The 27,000-nt window shown below is 48.5% G+C and overlaps 1 protein-coding gene across 2 annotated transcripts; it reads left to right on the top strand.

Moving 5' to 3' along the window:
• Positions 1 to 4,993: 4,993 nt before the first annotated feature.
• nol4la (nucleolar protein 4-like a) lies at positions 4,994 to 26,545 on the top strand. Of its 2 annotated transcripts, none has more exons than XM_086158881.1 (11): positions 4,994 to 5,335; positions 14,764 to 14,919; positions 18,817 to 18,928; positions 19,798 to 19,907; positions 22,114 to 22,255; positions 23,530 to 23,822; positions 23,920 to 24,105; positions 24,582 to 24,770; positions 24,906 to 25,025; positions 25,531 to 25,717; positions 26,296 to 26,545. In XM_086158881.1, exons 1-11 carry the CDS (start codon positions 4,994 to 4,996, stop codon positions 26,511 to 26,513), a joined length of 2,055 nt encoding a protein of 684 aa, XP_086015007.1. In that variant the 3' UTR covers positions 26,514 to 26,545. The 2 variants fall into 2 exon arrangements, with proteins under 2 accessions (XP_086015007.1, XP_086015008.1); XM_086158882.1 differs by lacking the exon at positions 4,994 to 5,335 and adding an exon at positions 14,228 to 14,354.
• The last annotated feature ends 455 nt before the right edge of the window (positions 26,546 to 27,000 follow it).

Here is a 27,000-nt window from a genome sequence, read left to right as displayed (position 1 = left end):
TTAATCCCCTAAAGTAAATCAATTTGTCCATTTTGTATAATATTTTGGTTCATTCATGTCAGAATGAACCCTTTGCAGCCTTTTCAAATCACTTTTACTTCAAGGATAAACAAGGGGATGATCTTTTCTGTTTTCATGTAGTTACCAGACATGTTCAAAAGCAACATGTCAAATCAAAACAGTCTAGGGCAAAAAAAAAAAACCAACAACCTGACTTTTAGTCCCCAAAATAGGTCAAACACCAAAAGCACCACTCTTTCATTTCCCATAATTCAACTAAAAAACATTTCTCACCAATTCCTTCCTGATATGTGTGTCCTCGTTTTGAAACTTCCTCAACTTGCACCGCAGTGGCTCTGTTTTAAAATTAAAAATGACTCATTAGTTCTTGCTGTGGTTGGAGATTCAGTGTGAAAAACCGTTCCCTTAAGTGAAGGGTTTACATGCTGGATTCCAGGTTACGATGTCTTTTTTTCAAGGCGAGGGGGTTACTGTGGTTCAGCTGGCAGAGCAGGCTTTCCTCCCTTCATAAGTTGGCAGCTTGACTCCCGGCTCCGCCTCTCCGCATGCTGAAGTGTCCTTGGGCAAGACATCGAAACCCAAGCTTCTCCCGATAACCTGGTTAGCACCTTGTATAGCAGCTGTGCCACCATTGGCGTGTTTGTGTGAATGGGTGAATGCAATCAATTGCAAATCACTTCGAAAGCGCCAGGTGTGAAAGCGCCATATAAGATTAAACCATTTTTAAGGAGGGAAATTTTACCTGTGGGATGGTGTGAGAGCATTTGGACAGGGAGGTGTCCCTGGAAAATAGACCTCAGTCTGGATGGGGTTGCAGGTCACAGAGTAAATAGGTGGTTGTGAAAATCCTTTGTGGATGAGCAAGTGGCGGAGGGGTTGTTTTGAATGTGACGTAGCTCGGTTTGAGACAGCCCTTGCTGTGGCCCTCCAGGACAGGAGCAGTGCACCTCATAGCGGAGGGGAAGCTCTCAGCGGGGGATTGTGGGAGTAATTACAGGAATTTTTCCTCATTAAGAGTGCAGAGTCGTGACCCTGCCTCCAGGTCCGACAGCTGAACCACACCGGTGATGGTGCTCATAGACATTCTAGCCTCCCTGCTTACAGAGAAGCTACTTTGTCAAGGTTTGTGTTTACTATCCAGCGTTGAGGAGAACATCAGGGTGATTTAGTTGGCTTGCAGGTAGGATGCTGAGAGAAATACCACTTACAAGAGTCCCTACATTGTTCATTGAAAGCTGCTTCCAGGGCATTTCAAAAACATATAGCAATATGTGTTTATATATAATAGAATATATATATATGTATCTATCTATATATCCATCCTGAAAAGATGTCTTTCAGTGTGAGTCTATGTTCGCCTCATTTCTGGCTTGGTTTCCTACGGGCTCTACAGTAGATTGATCAGAAGTGTGAATGATAATGAATGGTTGTATTTCTCTGTATGACACAGAAAATGGTTGTATGTCTATATATGACTATTGAATGAGAGTGAACCGTTTTATGTCACTACATGTGAATGAGAGGGTATGGGTTGTATGTCTCTAAAAGGATGTGTGAATGAGAGGATGAATTGTCGTATGTCTCTATATGAACAGCCATGAGATGTGTAATAGACAAATTAGCCACAAGCCCCCGTCGCTGGATGTTAAACACCTATATTCGTCCATCACGTGATTGAGTGACTTTGATGGCACCATCATTGCATAACAAAACAACATGAACCATTGTAGGGTCTAGAAAGTAGTGGTGACAGTGATTGCCGTAGATTATGATAAGTCTGAGTTGGTGTGATGTCGTACGGTTTCCATCTGTGTTTTATTTACTGTCAAGAAAAGGGAAGAAATCGTTGAATCAGACCGATTGAATAAGAAAATCTTAGGTCACAGCTCACGTGCGCCAGGTCACCGGGTCACCACACCACTCGGCCGTCAAATCATTTACATTCTATTGACAAGTTTAGTTTGAGTTAAGCATCATTATTGACTGTGTGAAACTGTACCAGCGGTGTTTCCTGTACGTTTATTCTGTTGCAAAATGTCGGGATGCAGGGCCTGAAATTATCATGCAAATTTTGGAAGCTTATTAACTGTTCCACCTTCTTGTCGCTGCCAGTCCAGCTCAGTTCAATCCGTTCTTTATCTGTTATCTCTCCAGCTTGTTTTTTCCCACCTTACTTTGGTGATTATTGCCTTTGTTTATTTTCCTCTCACAACATTGTTGCATGAGCCATCCCTCTGACGTGAACAGTAGATTTGCTATAGGCCTGTGTTGTGGTATGTGTTGGTGTTTTTTGTTTTCCCTTATTTCAAGTACATAATCATCTTCCGTAAGCTTCGCTAAAATAGTCCAATCATAAAGAATTCTATTCATGTGAGTTTTTTGTAGCATATATATTCGATTTATCTTTGAAAGTCCAATGAAATGAGCTGATTGACATATTAGCTTGGATTCAGCAATGGCAGTATAAGTACACAGCTAATCCACTGGCAAACAATAGAAATAGTGAGTCTCACAAGTCATGCACCAATGCCTGATTTACAGAAATCAAAGATCTCACATGTCAGGAATGTATTCAATTAATAAAACACCAGCTCTGAGATATTTGGCCAAATGCTTGCTTGTACTTTTTTAAACCCTTTGCTGACAGTTATGGTATGAAGAAACTCAGCTGATAACTTCATATCAGATTTTTTTTCTACTCGATATTATTGACTCCAAACATCCAGGGTCTGCTCCTGAGTTTATATCAAAACAGGGTAAAACAGTGATGAAATTGTGAGTATTGAAATGTTGAGTTTTCCCACGGTCCCTGAAGTATACAGGAGTCTAAACTATCAGTTAATAACCAAAAAAGCACTTAGTGAACTTAGTTGTAATCCCAACGCTGCTTTTGTGAGGTGACCTGTGTCCATTTTCACCTTGTCGGTGTGTTTTCACCTCCGAGAGTAGTTTGCTAAAACAACAAACCGGGGATTTCTTACAAAATAAGAGCAGTGTTGCGATGTTTGCCCCCCTGAGGGACATGACGCCCCGGAGCACATCCTGCATGCAGGCCAGTCCTGAGAGGAGACAACAGAAGACCTAATGATGAAATGCAATGAAACAGCTTCCAAAAGCCTCGGCCACTCACCACACATATGCGCCCGTGCACGCACATACACACGTGCATGCGCGCGTACACGCTCAGTTTAGCTATATTTGACGAGCCGTTGATGGAGCGTTCGTCACCCAGTCAGGGTGGGGCTCCTTGTCCAGCGTGCCGTTGTCTGAGTCAGGATGGAGACATGAGGACGGGGCATCCCACTCACCCTCTGCACGGCCGGAGACACTGCTGCGCTGCTGTCATGGCAACAGCAGCAAGTCACCACCGCCAGCATGGGCCTATAATGCACAGGCCAGGAGGAGTCATTCGCACACACATGCACAGAGGCAGAAAACTGCACACGTGAGACCCCCAGAAGACCCGCCATCCTGAACGCTTGCAGTTTTTAGGTTCTTCCTCTCGCATCCGTGCGCTCAACAACAAATGCGTGCGTTTATTCTTTCATAGATTTCCCCTCACTGTCACCTCACACGTGGAGAGGGCCGCCAACACGACGGTAATTCTTCTCTGCCCTGTTCTATAATATACATATACATTTACCAGATGGTAGTATGTTGAATATTTAAATTCTCATTAGGCGTCTCAGGATAGAGGACCCTATCTCTGGGTGCAAACTGGAATTTACACTCATGCAGCAGAGCTGATGCATCCTGGGGTGGGTGGGGATGGGAGGGATGGGGTGGGTGGGGGTTGATAGGACACAATCAGAAGGTTCACCCGGTTGAATTAAATCAGTTTTGTATGCAGGACTACAAGGTAAAACATGCTTGGTATATATAATTCAGATATCAGTGCTTAGAGGTACTCTATATCCTTGTTTGTTCATGTCCGGATAACTGATTTCATCTTTATGTACAAATACTTTGCCGGTAAAATTGTCACTCGATATAACCTTCTGCAGAGGAAGTGATATTTTCTGTTTTTTTTTCTGTTATTTTCTGACAAACGGTAGCCCGTCTCAACATCGGACCTCCACCCCCCCACCACCACCCCGTCACTGGCCGACGTTCACACCGACTTGCTCCGGTTCGGGTGCACCGCGGACCGTGGCGGGTTAGGCGTGTGTGTGTGTGTGTGTGTGTGTGTGCGCGCACAATGCGAGCGCATATCCCATTCTAACAGGTGTGAAGGAGCGGGCGGGGGGTCGGGGAGGGGGGGAGGGGACGATCCCGGCCGGCGCATGTGGGTCGGACGCACGGTCGTGCCGGAGCCGGATTGCGAGCATCCTCTCTTTGCGCCCTCTCCGGTTTTGCGCAACCCCGCATCCGAAAATAGTGTCGGCTGTTAGAAAGTAGGTCGGTAGGAACTGAGAGCGACGTCTGTTTCCTCGCTTCTCTTCTTTGTTGTTGACGGAGGGGCTGGGGTTCCCCCCCTCCTCCTCCTCCTCCACCCTCCTCCTCTTCCATCCCCGACCCCCCCGCGGTGAAGCAGAGCGTTTACGCACAGGTGGGAGAAACCCGCTCGGCGTAGGACAGCCCCCCTCTCCGCTCCGCGGCGGATCCTTTGAGGAAGTGACATTTTTTTTTTCTTCTTCCTCCCCCTTCACCCCCTCTCCTCTTCCTCCTCCTCCTCCTCCTCCTCACCGCGGCGGTTCGGGACGGCGCTGCTGGCTCCCTCCTCTGCAAACAGGTGTGCCGCCGTCCGGGTCAGTCCGCGCCGGGGAGCCCATCGGGGAGGGGGAGACGTCCCGAGAGCCGGAGCGGACGCGGGACAGCGCGGCGGCGGGAAGAGGGGAGGGGGGGGGGACCCGTACGACGCAACGCAAAGCCGTTCAAGTCTGTTTCTTTATTAGCCGGGGCTGTTTGAATCAGACGGAGAGAGAGAGGGAGAGAGAGAGAGAGAGAGAGAGAGAGAGAGGAGGGGGGAGCGATGGCAACGAGAAAGGCGTGCGTGGATGCGCCCAAAAGGAGCCGGAGTCCGGTCGTGCTGGAGGCGGAGATGTTCAGTGAATTTCAGGACTGGTGTCTCCGAACTTACGGAGACTCCGGCAAAACAAAGACCGTCACGCGGCGGAAATACAACAAAATCATGCAGACACTGTTGCAGAGCGACGAGTCGGACGGCGTGTACGTGGACAACAGCCACATCAACGCCAAATTCAAATTCTGGGTGAAGTCGAAGGGATTCCAGGTCGGGACCAACGTCCTGGGGGAGCACAACAAGAAAGGAGCCCCGGGGAAGCCCGTGCTCTACGTTCCGGTCAAGTCAACGGTAAAGAGTGTGTGTGTGTGTGTGTGTGTGTCAATGTGTGTACCAGTGTGTGTGTGCACGGATGTCACGGTGGGGGACCGTGCGCGATCGAGGTGTCCCGTCGCCGCCTCGCGACTTGTCATCGTTTCCGGGCCCGCGTGCACGCACCTGCCGCGCGGATAACACGACAACTTGGCGGCGTCTCCGCCGTCCCCACTCCCACTCCCACCCCACCCCAAATCCTCCCCCCACGAAGCTCCACTTTGTCCACATCCCAGCCGGAGCAGCCCTACTCTCTCTCTCTCTCTCTCTCTCTCTCTCTCTCTCTCGTCTCTTTCTCTCATCCCTTGCTGCCATAGCAACGCCGGTGCCTCCTGGCTATCGCCATTGTGGAAGGTAGCCGGGGCCGCCGCGCGTGTCGGCGGCGAGGTGGGTCCTGTCAGCGGTGCGTGACGCCCCGCACCCCCCCAACACCACCCTCGAGGCGTGGACGGCTCGTCCTGCGTGTTTCTTTGGACCATGCACGTTCGGGTCCCGTGCACCCCCCCCACACACACACACACACTACCCTCCGGTGTGCATGCGCACACACGCACGCATTCGTGCACCGGCCGGCCCGCCTCTCAACGCCGTGGAGCGGGGCGGCTCACCCACGGGTGGGTCGGTGGGTGGAGGGGGAGGGGAAGAGGTCACTTTTCACACGCGGGGCACCGTGGCGGGAGCGGTGTCCCGTCAAAAGCCACGCGTGACACGCGCCGTGACTGGAGTCACGCGTGTCGCCAGCGGGTGTTTGTTCCTACGTGCACACACACACACACATTCACACACCTCTGGTTGTAATATAAATAGGAGTGCGTTGCAGCAGGACCGAGTGTTTGCACCCACTTTTCATTGTCCTGTGCAGGATGCGGATCCGCTCGCAGTCACTCGTTGCTCTGGCAACACCTGTGTCGTCCAGGACCCCACGCCCCCCCACCCACCCACCCCACCCCACCCAACCACCCACCCACCCCCTGCCGCATTTTATTGTGTAGCCGTTTTTTTTTTCATCTCCCACCCCAACCGGTTCCAACCGTACCGTCCGGTGTCGGATCGCGCCCGGGCACCGTTTCGGATAACCGTGCATTCGACGGAGGGGGAGGGTGTGTGTGTGCGCGCGTAATTGGGCATCACGTGAAGGAGCCGCGGCGGAAACAAAAGGGTCTCTGCTCGGGACTGACAGCGACATCCGCCCACAGCTGGAGCTCACACTCCGCTCATCGGCCCTCGGACGATGGGATGCCGGGAGGCGTTTTTCCGCACATGGAGGGTCAGGTCACACTGCCCCCCCTCTCCCCTCCCCCGCGCCCCCCTGCACACACACGCACACACACACACACACACACACACACTATCACTTCGGGTTGTTGTTGCGCCTGTGCAAAGGGTTAAACACATATTGTTCTTTCCCCTTTTTTTTCTTTCTTACGAAATGGCTCAAGATGATGAGCGGTGCCCCGCCAGCTCCCCTTTGTGTGCATGCGTGCAAGCGCGTCCATGACTGTTTAGGGTGTTTGGGCCTGCTGTGCCAGCAAAGAGACAACCACCATTTTAAATAAGCGCCTTCAGGGAATTTCCCCCCACCCACCCCACCACCCCCCACACACAACCCTCCATCCACACACACACACACACCCAACCCACCCCGCCTGCCCTGCTGGGACAGAGTGTCTCTCAACCTCACAAACACATTCTGTTAACAAGCCAAGGGTAGATATTGGCACCGATTACAGATTGAAGCCCTTTGATTCGGGTTGAATAGCACTGATCCCTCCACAGGTGCTACACCTGTGTGAATGCACAATTTAGGTGTAGTCTGGGGCCGCCTTTTTACAAAGCACCCCTAATCTCCACACAATATTATGTTTCCCTCTGGGGCAAGAGGGCAGGTGTGGCAATCTCTGCAGGTGCAGATGGTGCCTGCGAAGAGTTGTTGATTAGCCTGGATGGCTTTTTTTTTCCTACAAAATTCATTCTAAAGCTCTCTAACACATTTATTCACATTTTAAATTCTCACGGTTTGTCAATCACCAGCCAAGGTCATTTTCAGAGGCCTTAACCGTCACTGGTGTAGGATAGGGAATAATAATCCTTATCTCGTACTTGAAGTCCTATCTTTCTGTATATCTGTGTCAATATCAATCTAGATCTCGCTCTCTCTTTATAAAAACACACACACACACACACACACACACACACACAGTATATCACTGTATCCACTCAAGTATGAAAACTTCTTTGCCTGATGTGAGCGTGTCTTTAGTATGACGATTACTCTGTGTACTTCTTCCTGAATGCAGCAATCGGGGAATTTTGCTGAGTTTAACGTCATTTTCGCTGACTTTTATGTTTTGCAATTCCTGCTTAAAGGTAACAAATCGAAAATTGCCTTGTGACATTTCCTTGGATACTTGAAAGCGAATGACTTTACACATAGACAAAAGTCATCTGAAGGTAGCCGGTAAAATAGCAAAGTGGAGTGTTTTTTTGTGTAATTTGTTGTTGTTTTATTTGTGTCCCGTGTCTCCATACAAAGGCCCAACGTGAAGACGGAATTGTGTGAGAGGCAGACACTCTGAAAAAGGGTATCTTTGTATTTATTGGAGAGGAGCAAATATCACAAGAAAGGGGGGAAACCTCCCCCCTGACTCAGCTCCACTTGGGAAATTTAAACAACAAACAAAGCATTAGCTAACACAAGCCGCTTCTAATGATGAGTCAGAAGCAACAAATAAACAGATTTACCAGCGATGTGACTGTTAGTGTGTAAGAATCCCCCCTTTTTCATCTTTATTTTCAATTTGTGCCTGTGTTTGCGGCCTAAATACGCTGTCCTGGGCCAGTGGAAAAGTGACACACACTGGAGCAGACGTACTGTCACGCACACACACACAACGGTCATCGCCCATCGTACGGCTGCAGGGCCGGGGGCGTGTCTCTGGAGCCGGAGCATTGGAAGCCCCGCTGCAGCTGCTCCCACAGTGTGCCAAGTTTCTGTATGGGGGCAGGCATGGGGCTAAATGACGGGAGGCTGGGTGGGGGCAGGGACGGATGGTGGCTGATGTGCAGACAGAGAAGGTCTCTTCTCTGTGTCGAGGAAGCAGATACAAGGCGGCTTCAGTGTGTGACGGGACAGAATGGCAGGGCGAACAGTAACGCACTCACCCGGGCCGATGCGCGTTTATTTTCCATGTTTTTCTGTCCATCACTACCCCCCCAGTCATCTCGTCCCCTTCTGCACAACTCCAAACTCTCCCACTAGCCCTCAGTGTGGAGATGCAACCTCGTTTAGCTCTCATTATGTCCTGATTAGAGGATGCTACAGCGGAGGAGGAGGGGGGATAGGACCAGAAACAGACACAGCCGAGCACCACAGAATTGCACGCTGCGCAAGCACGTGTGCGGGGAGTCAAAGTGCAGCCCATCTTACAAGAAACACTCGAGCACCTGGTGCATATCCCTTTGCACGAGTGCCGAGCTCAAAAAAAAGAAAAATTGAAATATGGTGAGCTGTTGCTTTTTGTTGCCATGCCAACTGAAATCTCCGAATACCACACCGCATTTCTCACAGCAGGTTTTGCAGCCACGGGTTTAAGTGTACGCTTAGAGCAGATCAGAAATACTACACTGAAAATGATGAAAAGTTTTCAGCGGATGTGGTAAGCCTTAGAAATAGGACAAAATATAAATATGTCTTTGAGATCATTTATCCGAGCCGCTGGACAGATAAAACTACGGGTTGTAAATGGTGAATTTCTTGCTCTATTGGGGGAAAATAAAAGGTATTTGACTGTATTTTATTTGCAAAATAATTGCAGGTAAATTAATTGATAATGAGAATAATAGTTAGCTGCTGCCCTCAAGCGACCCATTCATTCCGCTGACAGGAGAGGAGAAAATTAAACAGCCCAAGAAAGAAGTTTTCAGAAAAGCAGATTTAATAAACTTACAAAATAACAGTCTTTTCCGGGACGCCCTCTCTTTTGCTAAAAAAACAAAAAAAAAAAAAAAGCAGAAGCCACTATAATTAATCCAGGGTCTTAAAAAAGGGGGGGGGGGGCCTTAATTTTTGCACCTCAGCATCAGACAGGAAGAGGAACATCATCATTATTATCTGATTAATTAGGCCATAGTTCCCCCAAGAGCTCCTCTTTTGTGGAAGGGCCATGGAGTCAAAAGAATACTGGCCCTGTTATCCAGCCACATTTGCATTAATTCTATTTTTTTTCTCTTCCCATTTAAATCTGCAGCGCTTTTGTCCGGTGTTTTTGTTTTCGTCCCGGTTCACAGTGCTTATTAGATGGACACATGGGCCGACTCTCACGGGTTCCAAACATCATCTCGAACCAGATTCACCCAATTGGTGCTACGTCAGTAGCAAGAGCCGCTAATGGTAGAAATGATCATTTTCCCATTGGTCTTCATGAGTTTTGGAGGGTGTGAAGGCGTAACTGCATCTCTCTGAGCGCAGAGAGCACTTTTCGGACAGGATTGGCCCGTAAACGAGAATCATGAAGATTTTTGCGCATTTACATGTATTTGTTGATTTCAGATGTGATTCCTCTTATGGTAATTGGATGGCATGTATGCAGTTATTTGTGCATGTTTGTATGTATGTGTGTGTGTGTGTGTGTGTGTGTGTGTGTGTGTGTGTGTGTGTGTGTGTGTGTGTGTGTGTGTGTGTGTGTGTGTGTGTGCGCGCGCGTGTGTGTGCGCGCACACGTACAAAGAGGGGGTCGCTGATCGCATGCTCCGTGTTTCCTCCCTTCAGCACCCTCGCTGTTGCCATGGAGAGACCGTTCTTTGCTTTCCCATAGGAGGAGAAATTAACACCATTTTTAACTGGCCTGGGGGCCTCCCCCCTGTGTGGGAGATAGTCTGAGTTCGGCTCCTCACACACACAGACACACACAGACACCGCGGTCTTTAAGACAGCAATAATCCTCCTACCACACTGCTACTGTCATTTTTAATACCTTTCCAAGGCCAACATTTAACGAACTGGGACAGTGAGATAATAGCTTGAAAATGGCAAAATGGACTCTGATGTGATGATGTATGTGCCCATCATTTACATACCATTTTGAGTCAGAGACTGGAACGTCAACAGTTCCAGTCCGCGGACCAGTGGGACCGTCTGCATCTCTGGCTCGGTGGGGTATTGGGAATGTCACACACTCTATCAAATAACGTTCATCACGAGACCAGCCAATAGAGAGAGTGAGACACACACATGCACGCGCGCACACACCCTCATAGGCGTCGGACAGAGGGTTAGAGCTTGGTGCACCTAATGTGGATTTAATGACAGGGCTTTATGAATTGAGGCAGAGAGGAGAGGATGGTGAAAAGAAAAGACAGAGGGATGAAGGAATGGGGGGGTGGGTGGAGAAAATGGGGGACACGGTGGAGGTAATGGTCTCTTTTATCCCGCTTTTCTGTCATATGCACCTTAATCTTCCAGTATCTACCTCATGGTGCACACACACGCACACACACAGACACACTGGAGGAACAGGGATTGTCCCATTTACATGTCCATTAGCCAGATGATAGATTTACGGGGGGAGATGCTGCTTTAAAAGATGACCTGTTGTCACTACTGCAGTGAGATAATCTGAGTCATGAGTACTGTTGACACAGCCTTATTTACTTCCTCATATTTGGCCGTACGCGCGCGCACACGTGCACGCACACACACACGCAGACGCACGTAGAAATGACCCATATTACGTAGAATGCATAACATGAATATCAGTGTAAATGTGAGCTAATAAATGAAAGGAAGATTGAGGCGAGGAAATACCAAAGGTATGTGTGGGAGCCAGCTCCGGATAGCACACTGACATGCCTTTATGCTGAATATAATCTTGAATCGGGGATTTATTGAGAAAGACATACAACAGTCTTCATCCAGACAGAACAGCGGCAAACATTGTCATGGAAATCCCCTCCATATATTGGTAACCAGTCACTTTTAGGAAATTAACTCAGGAATAAAAGAATGAAAGGATTAGGGGAGAAAGACTGCAACAAATTAAGCGGTATTCAACAATATATTTGCATAGAAGGAGTGCACCGAAGGGCAAGTGTATAGTCTAACCATATTCAATTACCCCATGCATTTCCCTCATGGGAACATATGTCTTTTTTTTTTCTTCCTTTTTCATTTTTTCAGATTTTTTTTTTTTCCAACGTCAGCTGCCACGCCTCTCTGACAACCAGGTTTTGGCGGACACGTACGAACGTATGGACCAATAGCGGATTTCTTCATTTTACAGGGCAGGAAAAGGCGTGTTAATGATGATGAACTCAAAGTAAATTGAGCAACATAAACCATCAGCATTGGGTATCAGTGAGATTTTAGGAAAAATGTATTTCAATAAATTACGTATATCGGAAATATGAAAAAAAAAACATACCTGGTGCATTTTTGGCAACAATGTAAAGCAAATAACCATCGATCGACATTTTTAATCTTATGATTTTTTTATTTTGTTAACTTTTTGTCTGATAGAGTGAAATTTAGACCTGGAATGAAGCAGGTCAGAGAATGTTGCGCAGCAGGATGACGATGCAAAGGTAGATCAGACGCCGTGCTGAGAGTGTAAACAACCCTGTCAGGATACGGGATAACTTTTCAAGACCATATAATATATATATGTCCACCCATTATGTCTGTGACAAGCCCAATTTTGTCCGTTGCACATTACAGCGGATGATACTGGGTGGGACCTAGTACCGATTATTGTCAAAATATGTGGATTTTTTTCTTTCAATACGGAAGATTGTGGTACCTAACAGGTTTTGCAAACCGTATCACCTTGCTAGGTATTACCAGCAAAGCACAAGCACAGACTTTGCCATTCATTTGCTAAAAATGATAAGGACACTAGCGAGTGTTTTGTCAGAAAAGAAGGAGCTATGTGAAACTACTGAAATGACATTTGGAAGATATGCTCAGTTTGTTTGTTTTATGAATCTGACATGCGGTTCACTGTTAACTCCTGATTTATATGTCAACCATACACACACACACACACACACACACACACACACACAAACAGGACCTTGGCCTTGCTCACACTCCCGGCTGATACAATGTCATCTGCTAGCTGAGAAGCTACTTTACCAAATGAACGCTGCACCTCTGCTTGACTTTAAAAGTTAGGTTCATCGGTGCTTTTCTGCGTTTGCGCCCGTCACCCTGATGTTTATCTGTTCACCCATGGAGGGAATTTCTTGTGCGATGCATCTCCTCATTCTCTGCCGGCCTGTCTTTGTGACCCAGCTGCTTCCCATGAACCCCCCTACCTCCTCCTCCTGACCTGCCTATGTGCAGGACTGCTCCTCTCTCCCCATCAGCGACTCGGCTACTGTGTGTGTGTGTGTGTGTGTGTGTTCGAGACTGCCAGCGGGGGTGGGGGCGGCCGACTCAACCCCTCCAGTCTCCTAGCAACAGAGCGGTTTGTTGCGGGACAGGGAGAGCACGCCGGGGATGGGGGCTGGTTGTACAGTGGCTGGGGAGAGCAAAGTCCTACAGGATTAGAAAGAAAGAGAGAAGGAGAAAAAGGAGAGACGGGAGGCTGAGTGTTGCAGTGTCGCGCTCATGATGTGTTGTTGCCGATTAGGGATGCTGACATGTCTCCTTTGCTCTTTAAAACGGCTCGCTGCTGATGAGACCAAATATCTACAGCACCATTCAACAGCTGTTCTCCTCTGAGAGGCTTCCAGCTCTGCCCGGTAGACGTGTACTGTACTTGAACACACACAGCACGTACAAATACACACAATCAAACCAGGTTGCGTGGAGAGGTGAATGTTTAACTCCCTGTTGACTTGCGTTCGGGAACTGAAGGGCTTTCCTGGCATCCGCGCAGGGGGCCCGAGATGGCCTTCAGGTAGCAGGTCTGACGTGGCAGCTCGTAAAAAACAAGAAAACAACGGCACATCGGCGGTTGCATGTTGCAGTTGCGCACACAAGAGCGTCGCAAAATGTTGGTTTTCAGATTCGAATGCGCGACAGGGGTACGGCACAATCACCCAGCCTGGTTTGTAATATATTCAGATAGCCCTCTTTCCGGGGAGAAATAACGCTCACACCAAAGTATCCGGTGTCTGTCGGAGACTTCTGTCAATATTTTGGCTGCTTTCAGTAGAGGATGCAGCAGTGTGGGTGCAATGCACACCCCACAGTTGTGTGAGATTATCTAAATCCAGCGTGAATGGACCTGACACCATTGTCCCGAGCAGCGGCGGCGGCGGCGGCGGCAGCAGTATCGGTGGAGGTGATGTCACTGAGGCGAATGATGATGATGATACCTCGATAGATTACAGCTGTGATGATGAGGTGGAAGATTGCTATTATTTCATTTATTATCATTACATTTAGCCCATGCTGACAGGGGAGAGCGGCTAGGGAGGGGGGGGGGGGGTGTGGAGTGGGAGATGGGGGGAGAGAGAGGGAAGAAGAGAGAGAGAGAGAGGGAGAGAGAGAGAGATAGAGAGGGCCGGATTAAAACAAACCCGCTCTGTGAGCTGGTTTTAGTTGCCATGGCAACGATCATTACCTCGCACATGGGAGAGCAGGAGCAAGGAGAGAGAAGAAGGGGAAGGGCGGGGAGGGGGGAGAGGAAGACGGGACGGAGGTAGTGGATGAAGACACGGAGGCAGGAGAGAGGACGCGGTCGGAGGAAAAGGGAGAAAATGAAATGTCAGATCCCAGGAAGGGTGCAAAAATGTCACGGGTGGGGGATGGGGGGGTGTGATTCCTCGGTGCCAGGGGACAACTTTTTGAACTCGGGACCCTTCTCCCGGTCAAAGAAGAAAAGATCCGTCCCCCCACGTAAAACTCGATACCCGGAAAAACGCCCGGCGCTTGTCACTTAGGGACGGCATGAAAGAGTTACTTGATGGAGGTAGAGAGCTGCGAGCGTGGGGAAGGAAAGCCCCATGTGGTGCTGTGGATGGAGGCCGTTGTCCTGGCGATCCCACTTCTATGGTGTGTCACATGACCCTTTGCCCGGCACACCTGCCCGAGAGAAATCAGTGGCAGTTTCTATGGCGACAGGGTCAGCGGAACGGGAGGCAGGATGGCTGTCAGAGGTGGTGGTAGGAGGGACTATCGGTCTTGTGCAGAGTCTGTTGGTTATTTATAAACTAGCAGAGGTGTTGGCTACTGACCTTTCCACCTGCAAAAAAAACTGTCAGGGGCGAGGACAGGACGCCCTGTGTTCGTCTCGCGTCCCTCAAAGATGTGGCCCGTTCGTGTCACACACCCGGAGGAGTCTCCATTTGCACCTGTAATGGCAGGGATTCTTAGCGAGACTTGATACACATGCCACACATTTCATTTCTGTCAGCCTGAGGCGGAACATTAAACCAAACTTCTATCTCCGCCTGTATTTCAGTGTACCGATGGGAATTCAGCCCAAGACAACTCCTCCTTGAAGCGTGTTGCCGTGGTGGAGGACTTCTTTGACATCATCTACGCCATGCATGTGGAGATGGGGTCCGATCCAGGCAGAGCGCCCAAACACGCAGGCCAGAAGAAGACCTACAAAGCGGTGAGTTCTATCTGGCCAGATATTTCCACGGCGCAGTCGCCGATCAATGTCCAGTAGGTCAATATTTGCAGCATCATAGGGTCTCTGCCCCTCTGCCGGTATATCCTCACATCTATACGTGTGGAAAATGTGAAAGCAACCAAGGTCCCCCCTCCAGACTCATATTGTGAAAGGATGAACGCTGCTGACAGAAGAAAAGGAGAGAGCGTACGTGTTAGGCGATTAGCAAACTTTGACCTACAAGGCTTCAGCTGCAATTACAGGATTCGGTCACAGCAAATGACTGCTATCATGTGAGCAGCATGGCGGCGCAAACCGGTCTGTCACTCCATTTGTCACTGCAACCCGAAACTTAAAAAAAGCAAAAATATATTTGATGTATTGACAAGATTATTTTTTTCTTGGTGACACTTGCTAACACTGATGGATCTCCTCGTTTCTTCATATGCACAATCTGTTAGCCCGCTGTGTTATAACTCATGTGGCAGATAACTGATGCCACAACTAATCCATCCACATTTTGTTCCATCTAATTGCAGAGAGCATCAGGCATCATCATTAAAATGGTCACAACTGAGTAAAATGAAAAATGTATTTCAATAACATAAACATTAAATGTACTGTATATATGAAGATCATTTCCCCTAATATCTTACTGGAAATGTTAGTGTTGTTTTGTCTACGCTGAAATTTCTATTTTTAAGCTGTTGATAGCGATGCAGGTGGCGCTGTGGTTAGCGCTTCCATCGCACCACAAGAAGGTTCACGGTTTCTGGGGTCCTTTTTCTGCAGAGTTTGCATGTTCTCCTCGTGTCTGTGTGAGCTCGCTGGTTTCCTCCCCGGTCTAAAAACATGCAATGGGTTCATGAGAGACCCTAACTGGCCTACATGTGTGAATGAAGCGCTGAATGGTTGTTTGTCCCTATGAGATGCTGAACAGTTGCTCGTCCGTACATGTGGCCCTGCGATTGACTAGTGGAACCCTGCCTCTCGCCCAATTACTGCTAGAATGGGTTCCAGCCTCCCAGTGACCCTGTGTGCAGGATAAGCGAATGAATGATTGAAGGAAACTCCTCAACAACATCCATGGTCCTCTACATATTTGTATCAATAGATATATCTGCCAGTCAACTGGAATCGCCAGTTACCGGCCTCATTCACGTTGTAGTGTATATGGCAGTGTACAGCCGTATGTTAGCCAGTGTGAGTGGTAAGAGCAATATAATGATCGCTAATACATAGAGTTTATCATATCTACATATAGCAGCTGGACGGCGATGTGAACAGACCCCAGGTGAACAGGTTTGAGTGTGGGGATGCCCAAAGATGACATTTGGATGTTTTAATAGTTAATGTGTATGTTTTATAGTTTCAAGATTTTTTTTTTTTTTTTCATTTTCACTCTGATCATCCACACATCATTGTTTTTGATATTTTGTTGTCCGTTGTCGGACCGGTGGTTGGTTTTTGAACCGATGTCGGGTTTAAATATCACTTAGTAGAGTTTTGAAAAAATTTGTACACCAAAAAATTAATTTTACATATGACAAAAACACTTATTCTCGCATGCATGATGTTTCGAGCAAAAAGTAGGCTCTTCCTCAGATGCTTACGGGAGATATGTATTGACAAATATGTTATTGTGTCACCATTTTTAAAGAGAAGAGAATGATCACGTGATTTTTTTTGCGTCTCTTGTTGGATATATGATGTCCTTTTAATATTTTAACATTATAACATTATCTTCACTACTTTCTGAGAACCGACTCGAGATACTTTTTTCACATTTTTACATATGTACAGATATACACGTATGGGGACTGAAAAACCTTCATGATTGAATGACTTCAGCGTACAACATAATATATAAACATCTACATGGGAGATCAGACCAACAGAGCAAATTAATATAGACCGAAAGAAATTATGGTGTGGCAATCTTTATTTGATCCGGCACCCATCCCTAAGTGGGAAGCGGATGCACGCGTGTTTTTCTTTTCTAACTCTTTGACAAGGGTTCAAATTTCAACCTGGTTTTTCATTTTCAACTAAAACTGAGCTAAAACAATGTTTTTTAATTCAAAATTCTGTCATACATGAAATCAGCAGTCTCGTGTTGTTGATTAGACACCAGCTGGGTGTTAATAGTAGTGGTCTTGAGGAAAATTTGATGTAATTGATGAGCACTTAATAATCAAAACAGTAGTCTGAACATTTTGCTCGCTGAAAACAATTACTTTTGATTATTGAAGCACATGTTGATTAGCATCTTATACGAACCGATAGAACTGATATGAAAAAAAAAAAATCAGACATCCTCCCCTTCATATCATCCTCCGCTCTCAAACATCAGTACCGGTCAGCTTTCACTCATGATTAATGTTAAGTGAACCTGATCCGGACTGAATTTGTCTTTTTTTTTTTTTTTTTTTTTTTTTCTATGAACAAATACCAACAAAACTATTGATCTTATCATCATCTTTGGCCATGCTTGTGTCCATTTATCAAAAGCTTGAAGGTTTTGACAGAAGATTTCACCTGCCTCAGCCAACATCCCCCCGACCTGTCGGAATTTTGCTTCTCATTGTCTGTGAATGTAGCAGATGCAGATGCAGATGAAGGTCATGTTATTGCAATCAGCACAGCAAAGAATGTCGCTCTGTGAATGCACCGGCGTGAACAGCATCTTCTTCTCGAAGTGAAAGGAAAGTGCCACAGCTGGACGTGTTTCAACAAATCCCAGTTGATTTGTTTTTGTTTGGAGAGCAGAATGGGACGTGGCGTCTCTTTCACAAACTTTGTCAGGATTTAGACCGGAGACCACGATGACTTTACACACCGGACTGGTAGGGTATGGAATTTTATCAACGCCATGATTTCCAAAAAAAAAAAAAAAAAAGATAAACATCATTGAACGGAAAATAGACTACTTCTGGCGCTCGAGCCGTGTGCGTCGCGTGTCCGATGTGTGGAATAAAGGCAGCGTATGACTTGCAAGCGGAGGTGTGGTTCTCTGGTGCCCGAACCAAGTGGCTCAGGACAAAACGAGGGGCTTTGTGCACAGCTTTGGGGATGCGTCTGGCAATGCCTGGAAAGGGGGGATGGGGGGACGGGGTGGGGGGGGTGGGGGTTAGCGGGGCCGTGGTACCCCACCCTCTCCCTCCCCCCCTGAGGACGGAGAAAAATAATAAAGCCAATTTCTCCTCGTGCCCCTGCCCTGTAGAGAGGTCCTGTCACGTCTCATAGCGTGTACCCTTTTGAGGAGGCAGCATCACTGGGGCAGGGCATAATATGGAACTGTCACTGTGGCCTTCTGGGAGGTGCACGCTCCTCTGGGTGGCCTTTCCCTCTCAGCTGCCTCAAGGGGCCGTGAGGGGTGGGGTGGGGAGGGCAAAGTGGATGGGGAGCTGTGGCAGTGGTGGGGGTGGGCACCCCCGCTGCCTCTCCATGGTCTTGTGAAGGTCGACTTTTACAGGGAAACGCCAGAGGGGTTGAGCAGGGGAGGGTTGTGTTGCGCCGGAGACAAACAGAGAAGGGATGCTGAGCTCGAGAGAAAGGTGCCGATTCGAGCTCGGGCTTCACCTGAGAGCAGAGAGATACACGAAAGCGGAGGGGCAACGCTTGTGTTTTAAGGTATCAAAGCACAAATATGTGCTGGGCTGGAGCTGGAATTAGGCCATCTGAAGGCACGAGAGATATCGCCCAGAGGGAGGATTCCTCCTCGTGCTGCTCTGCGATAACAAATAATCACTGACCCCAAACTTTCACACATGCACAGAAACACACACCTGCAGTCTGTGTTTTGAGCTCCGCCGTACCCTTTGCCGTTGTTTAATTCTTTTTTTTTTTTTTTAATGCCGTCACACTCTCCTCCTCTCACACCCCCCTCCAACACAGATAGCAGAGACCTATGCCTTCCTGCCCAGAGAGGCGGTGACTCGGTTCCTAATGAGCTGTGGAGAGTGTCAGAAGAGGATGCACATCAACCCCAGCACTGCAGAGTTCAAAGGTAACGGCTCGTAACCTGTGGACGGCTCGCTCATTCCGGGGACATCATTAACCGATGCGCTATCAGATCCTTCCGTAATGACAAGGAAAGGGGTTAATTATGATGTTGGGATGCATGCTGGGACGTTATGTCTGTCAACCACTACAGCAGCTCAGTTTTATGGCAGCAAGAAATCATTTCATCATCAGGGCTCATGGAAATGTTTTGGGGTGGGTTTTTCTCCCCCCCACCCCCTCCGACCCCCAAACAAAAGAACGCAGAGTTGAGTCGGTGGAAACACGTGACCCATTGTCCCGTCGGCTTCCAAATTTAAAATGATTTAATCTAAGGTATTTCTACTTTGAAGAGTTTTTTAGTCAAGCCCTCATTAATAAAACATATGTGTATATCCATCACTGACATGATGTAACAAAGGCTCAAGAGGACGTCGGCTGTGGGATACAATGATCATAGAGTCCCTCTCGTGGCGATGTGTTGTAGCTGCATGTGGCTCTAGGCCACATTGCCGGACAGGCATTATTATTATTATTATTATTATCATTATTATTATTATTATTTTAAATACAAGAGTCTTAAAATGTTTAAACATCTTTAGAGTATTTGTTTGGCCAAACTGTCTAAACAAAGTTAATTAAACAGCAGAGAGGACATCGTAGATGGAGGACATGTTAATCCTTAAAATTAATTTCTGTTGCTTTATCAACCAAATATTCTTGGTCGCTGCACTTATGATGATGGTGCTTGTGGATGTTTGAACATACTTTCCTTTCTCTGCTTACTTTTATTTCCAGCAAATGAAGTCATTGATGTCGCTGCAGTGTCGGTTTTTGTCATCTCTTATTTTCCATTATTTATTCATTTATTTGCAGAAAATGATAGACCCACCTCACTGGTCCCTGACCTCATTGATTACAACATGCCCCTGACTGCCACCTACCTGAAGCAAATGAAACTGCAGTGCATGACGGCCACGGAGAGGGTAGGCTTGGCTGCCTGGTTTGTTTTGGTGTTTAGTGTGTGTGTGTGTGTGTGTGTGTGAAACGGTGCACAGAGGAACTAATCAGAAAACCCTGCACGATTAAGATGCAATGTAATTAAATTCTTATTGGCTCCTTAATTCCTCCGGTTGCGTCCCTTTAAGTCTCATTAATGGTTCAATAGAGAAACACCCTTCAAGGGTGGTCGTGGGTTCACCCCCTCCCACCGTGAACTTTCAACTCTGCGTGAAACACTCGGTGGCGCCCCCTAGCGGCGGGGAGGACCATCCGTGACGTCACGCGGAGCCCCCGCCCACATGTCGCCGTGACAGCGGCGCTCAGGAGCGGCTGTCACCAAAGTGCAGGCGGCGGGGGCTCGGAGGGCATCATGTGAAACCTCACCGGCCGCATAATTCGGATTAATCCGCAACTATGAGCCAGACTGCGGGTGAGTACGAATTTGAAAACGGAAAATTAAAGAAAAATAATTGAGAACCCGGGACTTTTTAACGGGCGCATCCGGTCAGCGGATCGGTCGCCGCCGTTAAGGTGGTTTCCGGTGGCGGCGGCGGCGGAGGAGTTGGAGGTGAAGGTAAGCGCCGGTCGTTTTGAAAGCGCGGGGAGACGAGCTCTGCTGGCGTGCAGAGGATCGCCGAGCACATCCGCGGGTTTGCCTCCGGTGTGTCGCAGCTGTCGGGCCGCCTGTTGTCGTGCAGAACTTTGCAAGGCGCTGCGGTTGCAAATACCGATTTTTGGTCTGCAGAGTCACACTTCTCTCAGTCACTGCAAACACACATCTGATCATGCAGCTTGCAAACGATATCTAATTCTAGGAATAACTTTTGATTTCCCGCAACTTGTAAAATACATAAATAGTCTGCCATCCTGGTAACAGGTGACACGCGTGGATGCTATGTGATCATTTCAGTCAGTCAGTTAGAGGCCCCAGAATCTCGACTGAACTTTTTTGTCAGAAGATCCAGGTACAAAATAGGTTTTTATCGTTAAATGTTGCTCAACCTGGTAATCACCTTATCTATTTTTTTTTATTAAATCAGAGCAGCTTGTGTGTTTCTTTCCCAGTGTTGCAGCAGAGACTTTGCAGACAACTTTAGTGCCGTTTTATTTTCAGAAATATCCGGACGGATCGGGCCATCTGCAGGGTCTGAATATGCATGTATGATATTAAGACATGGCTGAGAAACAAATTTGAAAGTTTCAAAGTTAAATCTGTGAAATGTTGTCCTCGCCTCATCACATTCGTGGAAACTTTCATCCAAATTTTCCCCCAAATTTCATCTGTCCGATTGGCTGGATTTCCCCCTGCAGGTGCTGGCTCTCAATTCTAAAATGAAATGGTTCCACTTTATCAATAATTGATATTTTGCACACATGTTTCTACATTAAAAACGCCATAATTAGAGGCTCTCTCTCCACGGGCTCCCTTCTCTCCTTAATGCCACATGGCTCACTTGGTATCTAATAGAGCTGTCACTAAGCATTTTGGTCCTCTTCAAACCCCTCACAAAGGCCTGCGTATTCCCTTGAGTTTAGGCCTATTTGTACGCTTGTGTACGTGTGTGTGTATGTGTGTGTGTGTGTGTGGGGGGGGTGACGACACGGCGAGATGTAATTCTGCTCTGATTCCATCACACGGTCTCGCCCCCTCTGCGAGAGCGGAGCGAGATGCCAGCTGACACATGACATCATCCGCCGAGGCCGGGGTCACATCCCCGCCCGCGTGGAAAGGAATCGTACTGTTTTCTCTGCGACAGCGCGGGGCAAACACACAAGCTCGGGGATGGCTTTTTGAAAGAGGCCTCTCCATCCTCTCCTGTGCTAATCCTTGCCCCCCCACCCCCATCCCCTCCCTGCGCATCATTCGTGTTTGCGTTACGCTACAACAGGCATGTTTAGGATCTCTGCGTAATAGTTAAAAATAGCACCGCTCCAAGAAATACATTACTTCACGGCAAAGAGCCCCCCCCCCCCCCCTTTTTTTTTTTCCACTCTGCTGTCAAACTCCAACATGTTCTCATCACGAGATCGTCCCTGGAAGACAAGAAACACAAACATCACCCCTTTGTCCTCCTCCCCTCGCGGGGATAAATGGGAAGTCCCCCCCCCCCCCCCCACATCCCTGACTCCCCCCCCAGTGTTTCCTCCTTGTTCACCGAGCATCTCTCCTCCTCTTCCTCCCCCCCTCAGGATGATAGTTCGGTGAGCAGCGAGGACATGAACAGCGCCGAGCCGGCGTGGGTCGCAGCAGAGCAGCCCCCAGTGCCTGAGCCCAGCCCGCCCAACGGGGAGCGGGTCGGCAACCCCGCAGCCACCATCAAGGAAGAGGATGGTGAGTCGTTCACACCATTAAAACGAATCCCTGCGTCAGTGCCACGTTGTCGCCGAGCAACTCGCACGATAAAAGCCTCCAGGATGAAGTATCGGGATGTTTTTCACTTGGAGGCTGAAATAAAAAAAAAAACAAATTGAAGTTTTAGCAGAAAAATACATGTTGGTACTCATGATCTCAAAACCTTTCTCTGTGACTTCATATAATCTTATATAATACATGAACTAAAGACTGATGTATGTTTATAGTAAAAGAATAGTATAGAATTTCTGGTGTTACTTAAAAATGATTGTGTTAAATGTGTTAAAAAATGTGTGCTTGCATATACACACACACTCACTCAGACAAATATTTATAATATTTTTTAAAACATTTTTAAGCAGTTTAAAAAGGAAAACATTGTTGATGTTATAAAACCAAAGACGCTACAAAAAGGAAAGCCTCTCAATGGCAAACAACTCTTTCCTGTGATTTTATGATTTAAAAGAATGACGAGTGTGTAAACCGTCCCCCGATCCTTCCGGGGCCCGGGAGCCCGGGCAACAAAACTCCTCATCGCCCGCACTACTGTGCATATTTGTTTACAACGTTTGTTTTTTATTTACATCTGGAATTCACTCGGCGTCTGCGAGAGTTGCCGGTGGGCTCGGCGCAGGAAACAGCTTGCCTCGTTCTTAGTGGACTAATCCGATAAATCCACTCTTGCGGAGGGCGGGACTCCGCAGAAGACCCCAATCCGCCGTGCACCCCTCTCTCTCTCTCTCTCTCTCTCTCTCTCTCGCTCTCTCTCTCTCTCTTTCTCTCTCTCTCTCTTTCTCTCTCTGTCAGGGTGCGGGGCTTAGAGAAGTAGGACAAAGGCTGATATTAACCTTTGTGGATGAGGGAAGCACGTCAGAAAAGACAGGAATGGGGGGGGGGATCTTTAAAAGGGAGAGAAAACTCCAGCAAGCCGTGCACGCAGGGAAATAAATACTGCAATAAACCTGCAAAACCCCGGCCCCTCCAGCCTCATCTCTTTCTTGCCCATGCTGTTGAAACTCCTCAGTTTACCCCCTTTTCTGCACAAACTATCATCGAGCTTGACAGTTGACCCCAATCCTCACCTCCTCTTACCATTTAGAGCACGACATGAGGCGGAACCTTCCCCTCCCCCGCCCCAGGAGCACTCCGCTGCTCACCAGACCAAAATAGAGCCCAAACAACAAACCCACATTCGCGCTAAATATCAAGGCCATCCTCGCATCATTTCCCCCCTTCTTCCTCCTCGTCCCCAGATGACGACTCCTCCGAGAGCAGCAGCGCCAACGGGCTGCCGGCACTGACCTCCCCGGAGGCGCTGGCGGCCGGCGGGAACCCTCTGGATGGCGGGGCCTCGTACGGGGAGGTGGCGGAGAACGGGCTGAGCGCGCCCCTGGACTTCAGCACCACCCTGTCCTCGTCCTCCTCCGAGGACCAGCAGCCCGTCAATCTGAGCGACAGGGTGCCGCCCGTGGGGAGCTCGCCGCCGAACTCCTACCCAGCAGACCCCAACAGGAAGTACCCTATCAAAACAGAGTATGCCAACAAGGTGAGAACGCAACTTTTCCTTTTTATATTTCCCCCCCCCCCGCCAAATGAACAGATTGTGATTTTTTTTTTTTTTTTTTTGCGCTCGGCGTTCGCAGTCTCCTCCTTATAGCTCAGGAAGCTACGACTCTGTGAAAACCGAACTGAGCATGAGCGCGGAGGACCTGACCTCCGGCCGGGCCCAGATGATCGACGACGACGATGACGACCACGACGACCACGACGACAGTGACAAGATCAACGACGCGGAGGGGATGGACCCCGAGAGACTGAAAGCCTTCAATGTAAGTCGCCGCCTCGGCCAAAATACGCAAGCCATGCGCGGAGGAGTATTTATCCAATCAGAAAATACTTGCCTTCTCCCAAATACAGCTACTAATAATATAATTGGATTCTTTTTCTCTATTATTATTAGATATATTAGTAACATGATAAAGTCAGATCCCAGCTCTTCCGGCAGGAGGGGAGTATCAGTGCCGGGATTGCTCCTTTTTTTTCCCCGAAAAAAGAAAATCTGTTGACTTACAGAAACGAGTAAAATATGAAAAGCAACGGCTCCATTCTCACCGCCCCGCCTGCTCCCACTCTACCATCCTGATGCTCCCCCATCGCACGCCTTCGCTCTCCTCGCTTTTGTTTTTAACTCACACACCCCTCTCCCTCTGTTCACCACCCTGCACCCCCCCACTCCATTTTTCTGCTCTACATCCCTTCTCTCACCCCTCCCCCCTTCCTCGCACTCTCTCTCTCTCTCTGTCAGATGTTTGTGCGTCTGTTCGTGGATGAGAATCTGGACCGCATGGTGCCCATCTCCAAGCAGCCCAAGGAGAAGATCCAGGCCATCATCGAGTCCTGTAGTCGTCAGTTCCCAGAGTTCCAGGAGCGCTCGCGCAAGCGCATCCGCACCTACCTCAAATCCTGTCGCCGCATGAAAAAAAGCGGTTTTGAGGTACACGCCCCGCCCTTGTGGTTGGCTGTCTGTAGAGATCAATACACACACACACACACACACGCACGCACGCACGCACGCATGCACCGTGCGGCGCCTCACGTTCCTCACATGCAAAAAAAATGTGGCTGACAGATACGACCAACACCTCCTCACCTCACCTCTGCCATGGCTGAGAACATCCTCGCCGCCGCCTGCGAGAGTGAAACCCGGAATGCTGCCAAGAGGATGCGGCTCGACGTCTATCAGGCGACGGTAAATTTCCCGGGGGGGGGTCGCCGGTGAATCCGCGGGGAGTGTGTTTGGATGAAACCATCCCGACCGCGTGGCGCGAACACACCCTGCCATCCATGAATATTTTCCGATAATCTGAACAAACCGAGCGTTTTCATTTGTTCTGTTTTTTTAATTTATTTGAGAATGTCAGTGAACCCGATCCACCCGGAGACGGAGAGACAGAAAAAAAAAAAAATGGCCAAATCGGTGTGTTGTTATTCCTTTGTTATTCTTTGAGCAGGACTTAAATGTCAAATTTTGAATAGCTCAGACAGAATGATCTGCGACCAAGACTCCAGTATAATTGAACGTTGTACATGGTCTGAAAACAAAGAAAACGTAATTGTTTAATGTTCTTTTCTTAATCATAACTTACCCCGTCATCCGAACCAAATCCCAGTGTGGTTCTCACGTCGACGTTGGTCGGCGATCCCGCGCACGACGCAGCTTCTGACGACTTTCGCCTTTTCCGACCTTCTCACAGGACGACCCTGCCCCCGGCGACAAGGGCAATTCCAGAGACCCTGCCGCCTTGGCCCCTTCAGGCTTCACTATTTCCAGTGCAGCTTTTGCCCAAGACCAGCTCTACACCAACGGAGGCCTCAACTACAACCTGCGGGGATATGGGACCGCCGGCAGCAACCAGAATGCCACGGCGGCGCAAACCAACGGTCAGATTCCCGTTCGGCCAAAAGCGGGACGCCGGAAAAGAAGGTCGGAGATCTCTGGGATCTTGGAGACAAAATCCCAGAGATCTCCGACCTTCACACGGAGAATGTGAACGAATAACGCAGGCGTGACTGACGCGATGCAGTGGTTTCACTGGAGACACCGAATGGCCAGATGTGAATTAGAATGAGTGGTTGTATGTGAGTGAGCCGGGAAATGGTTGTTCACGTGACAACTAAATTAGAGTGAATGTTTCTATAGGATGTGCGAGTGAGAGGGGGAATGATTGTCTACATGACATGTAAATTAGAGCGAATGGTTTTATGTCTCTGTGACGTGTGAATGACAGGATAAATGGTTGTTTACATGGCACCTGAATTAGAGTGAATGGTTGCTTGTGTCTATATGACGTTTGAATGAGAGGGTTAATAGTTGCATGTCTCTGTTGCATGAACCTCGCCTCTCGCCCAGCGAGCCAGGTTAGGCTTTTACTTGACTTTCCCAGATGTCCGTCGCTCTGACAGCCCCTCCTATGAATGTCCGGTGGATTTCCTCACGCGTCCATGTTCACGTTCCACAGGTCCGACAGATTTGAGTATGAAGTCCGTCGGCCCGAACTCCTCCTCCTCCAGCTCCAACAGAGATGGCCAGGGAGGCGGCGGCGGCGGCGCCTCCGCGCAGCTCAGTCCCCCCGAGGTCACGGCGGTGAGGCAGCTCATCGCCGGCTACAGGGAGTCGGCGGCCTTCCTGCTCCGCTCGGCGGACGAGCTAGAGAACCTGATCCTGCAGCAGAACTGAGCCCCGAGCTGAAACGTGCCAAGGTCCTCTCCGAGCCCGTCCGTCTCTACCGCTCTCAGTCACACATTTCGGCTGGACTTCGGAAAAACCCAGACAGGGACACAAATGTACCCGAGTGATTCTGCAGAGCACAGTGGGTCCCGTAGGTATGCTGTCTTCACTAGTTCCCGCGCGTATTTGGAAGAGCCAGAACATATCAAAGATATCACAAATGTTTATTTATGCATTTGGTTCACGTCGAGTGCTCCGTTATCCGTAGCCATTCATTCCCGTCCTCTCGTGTTCTTTTTTTTTTTGTTTCTGCGCCAACCTCCATTCGTCTCAGGAAGCGATGATCCGTGTGGAAAAAATAAAGTAAAATAAAGATCCGATAGTGTATTTAAACATAAGGAGGGAACCAGTTAGGTGTTATCATCTAACTTCTATTTTCAAGTGGCAAGATTTGATCAGGTCTTAAGCTCCGGACAGACACTGCATTTCTAAATGT

The sequence above is a fragment of the Fistularia commersonii genome, chromosome 14 (genome assembly GCF_037954325.1).
Source record: "Fistularia commersonii isolate RoL2024-O1a breed Wild chromosome 14, RoL_Fcom_v1.0, whole genome shotgun sequence".
NCBI lineage: Eukaryota > Metazoa > Chordata > Actinopteri > Syngnathiformes > Fistulariidae > Fistularia > Fistularia commersonii.
Note: the sequence above shows the minus strand (reverse complement) of the source record. Positions and strands in the feature narration are given on the sequence as shown.

Bases quoted from the DNA above. Each gene is read 5' to 3' on its own strand.
- nol4la (XM_086158881.1), top strand. From the start codon at position 4,994: ATGGCAACGAGAAAGGCGTGCGTGGATGCGCCCAAAAGGAGCCGGAGT. The intron at 18,929-19,797 runs GTAACGGCTCGT...ATTTATTTGCAG, and splicing joins CAGCACTGCAGAGTTCAAAG to AAAATGATAGACCCACCTCA. The intron at 25,026-25,530 runs GTAAATTTCCCG...ACCTTCTCACAG, and splicing joins TCGACGTCTATCAGGCGACG to GACGACCCTGCCCCCGGCGA.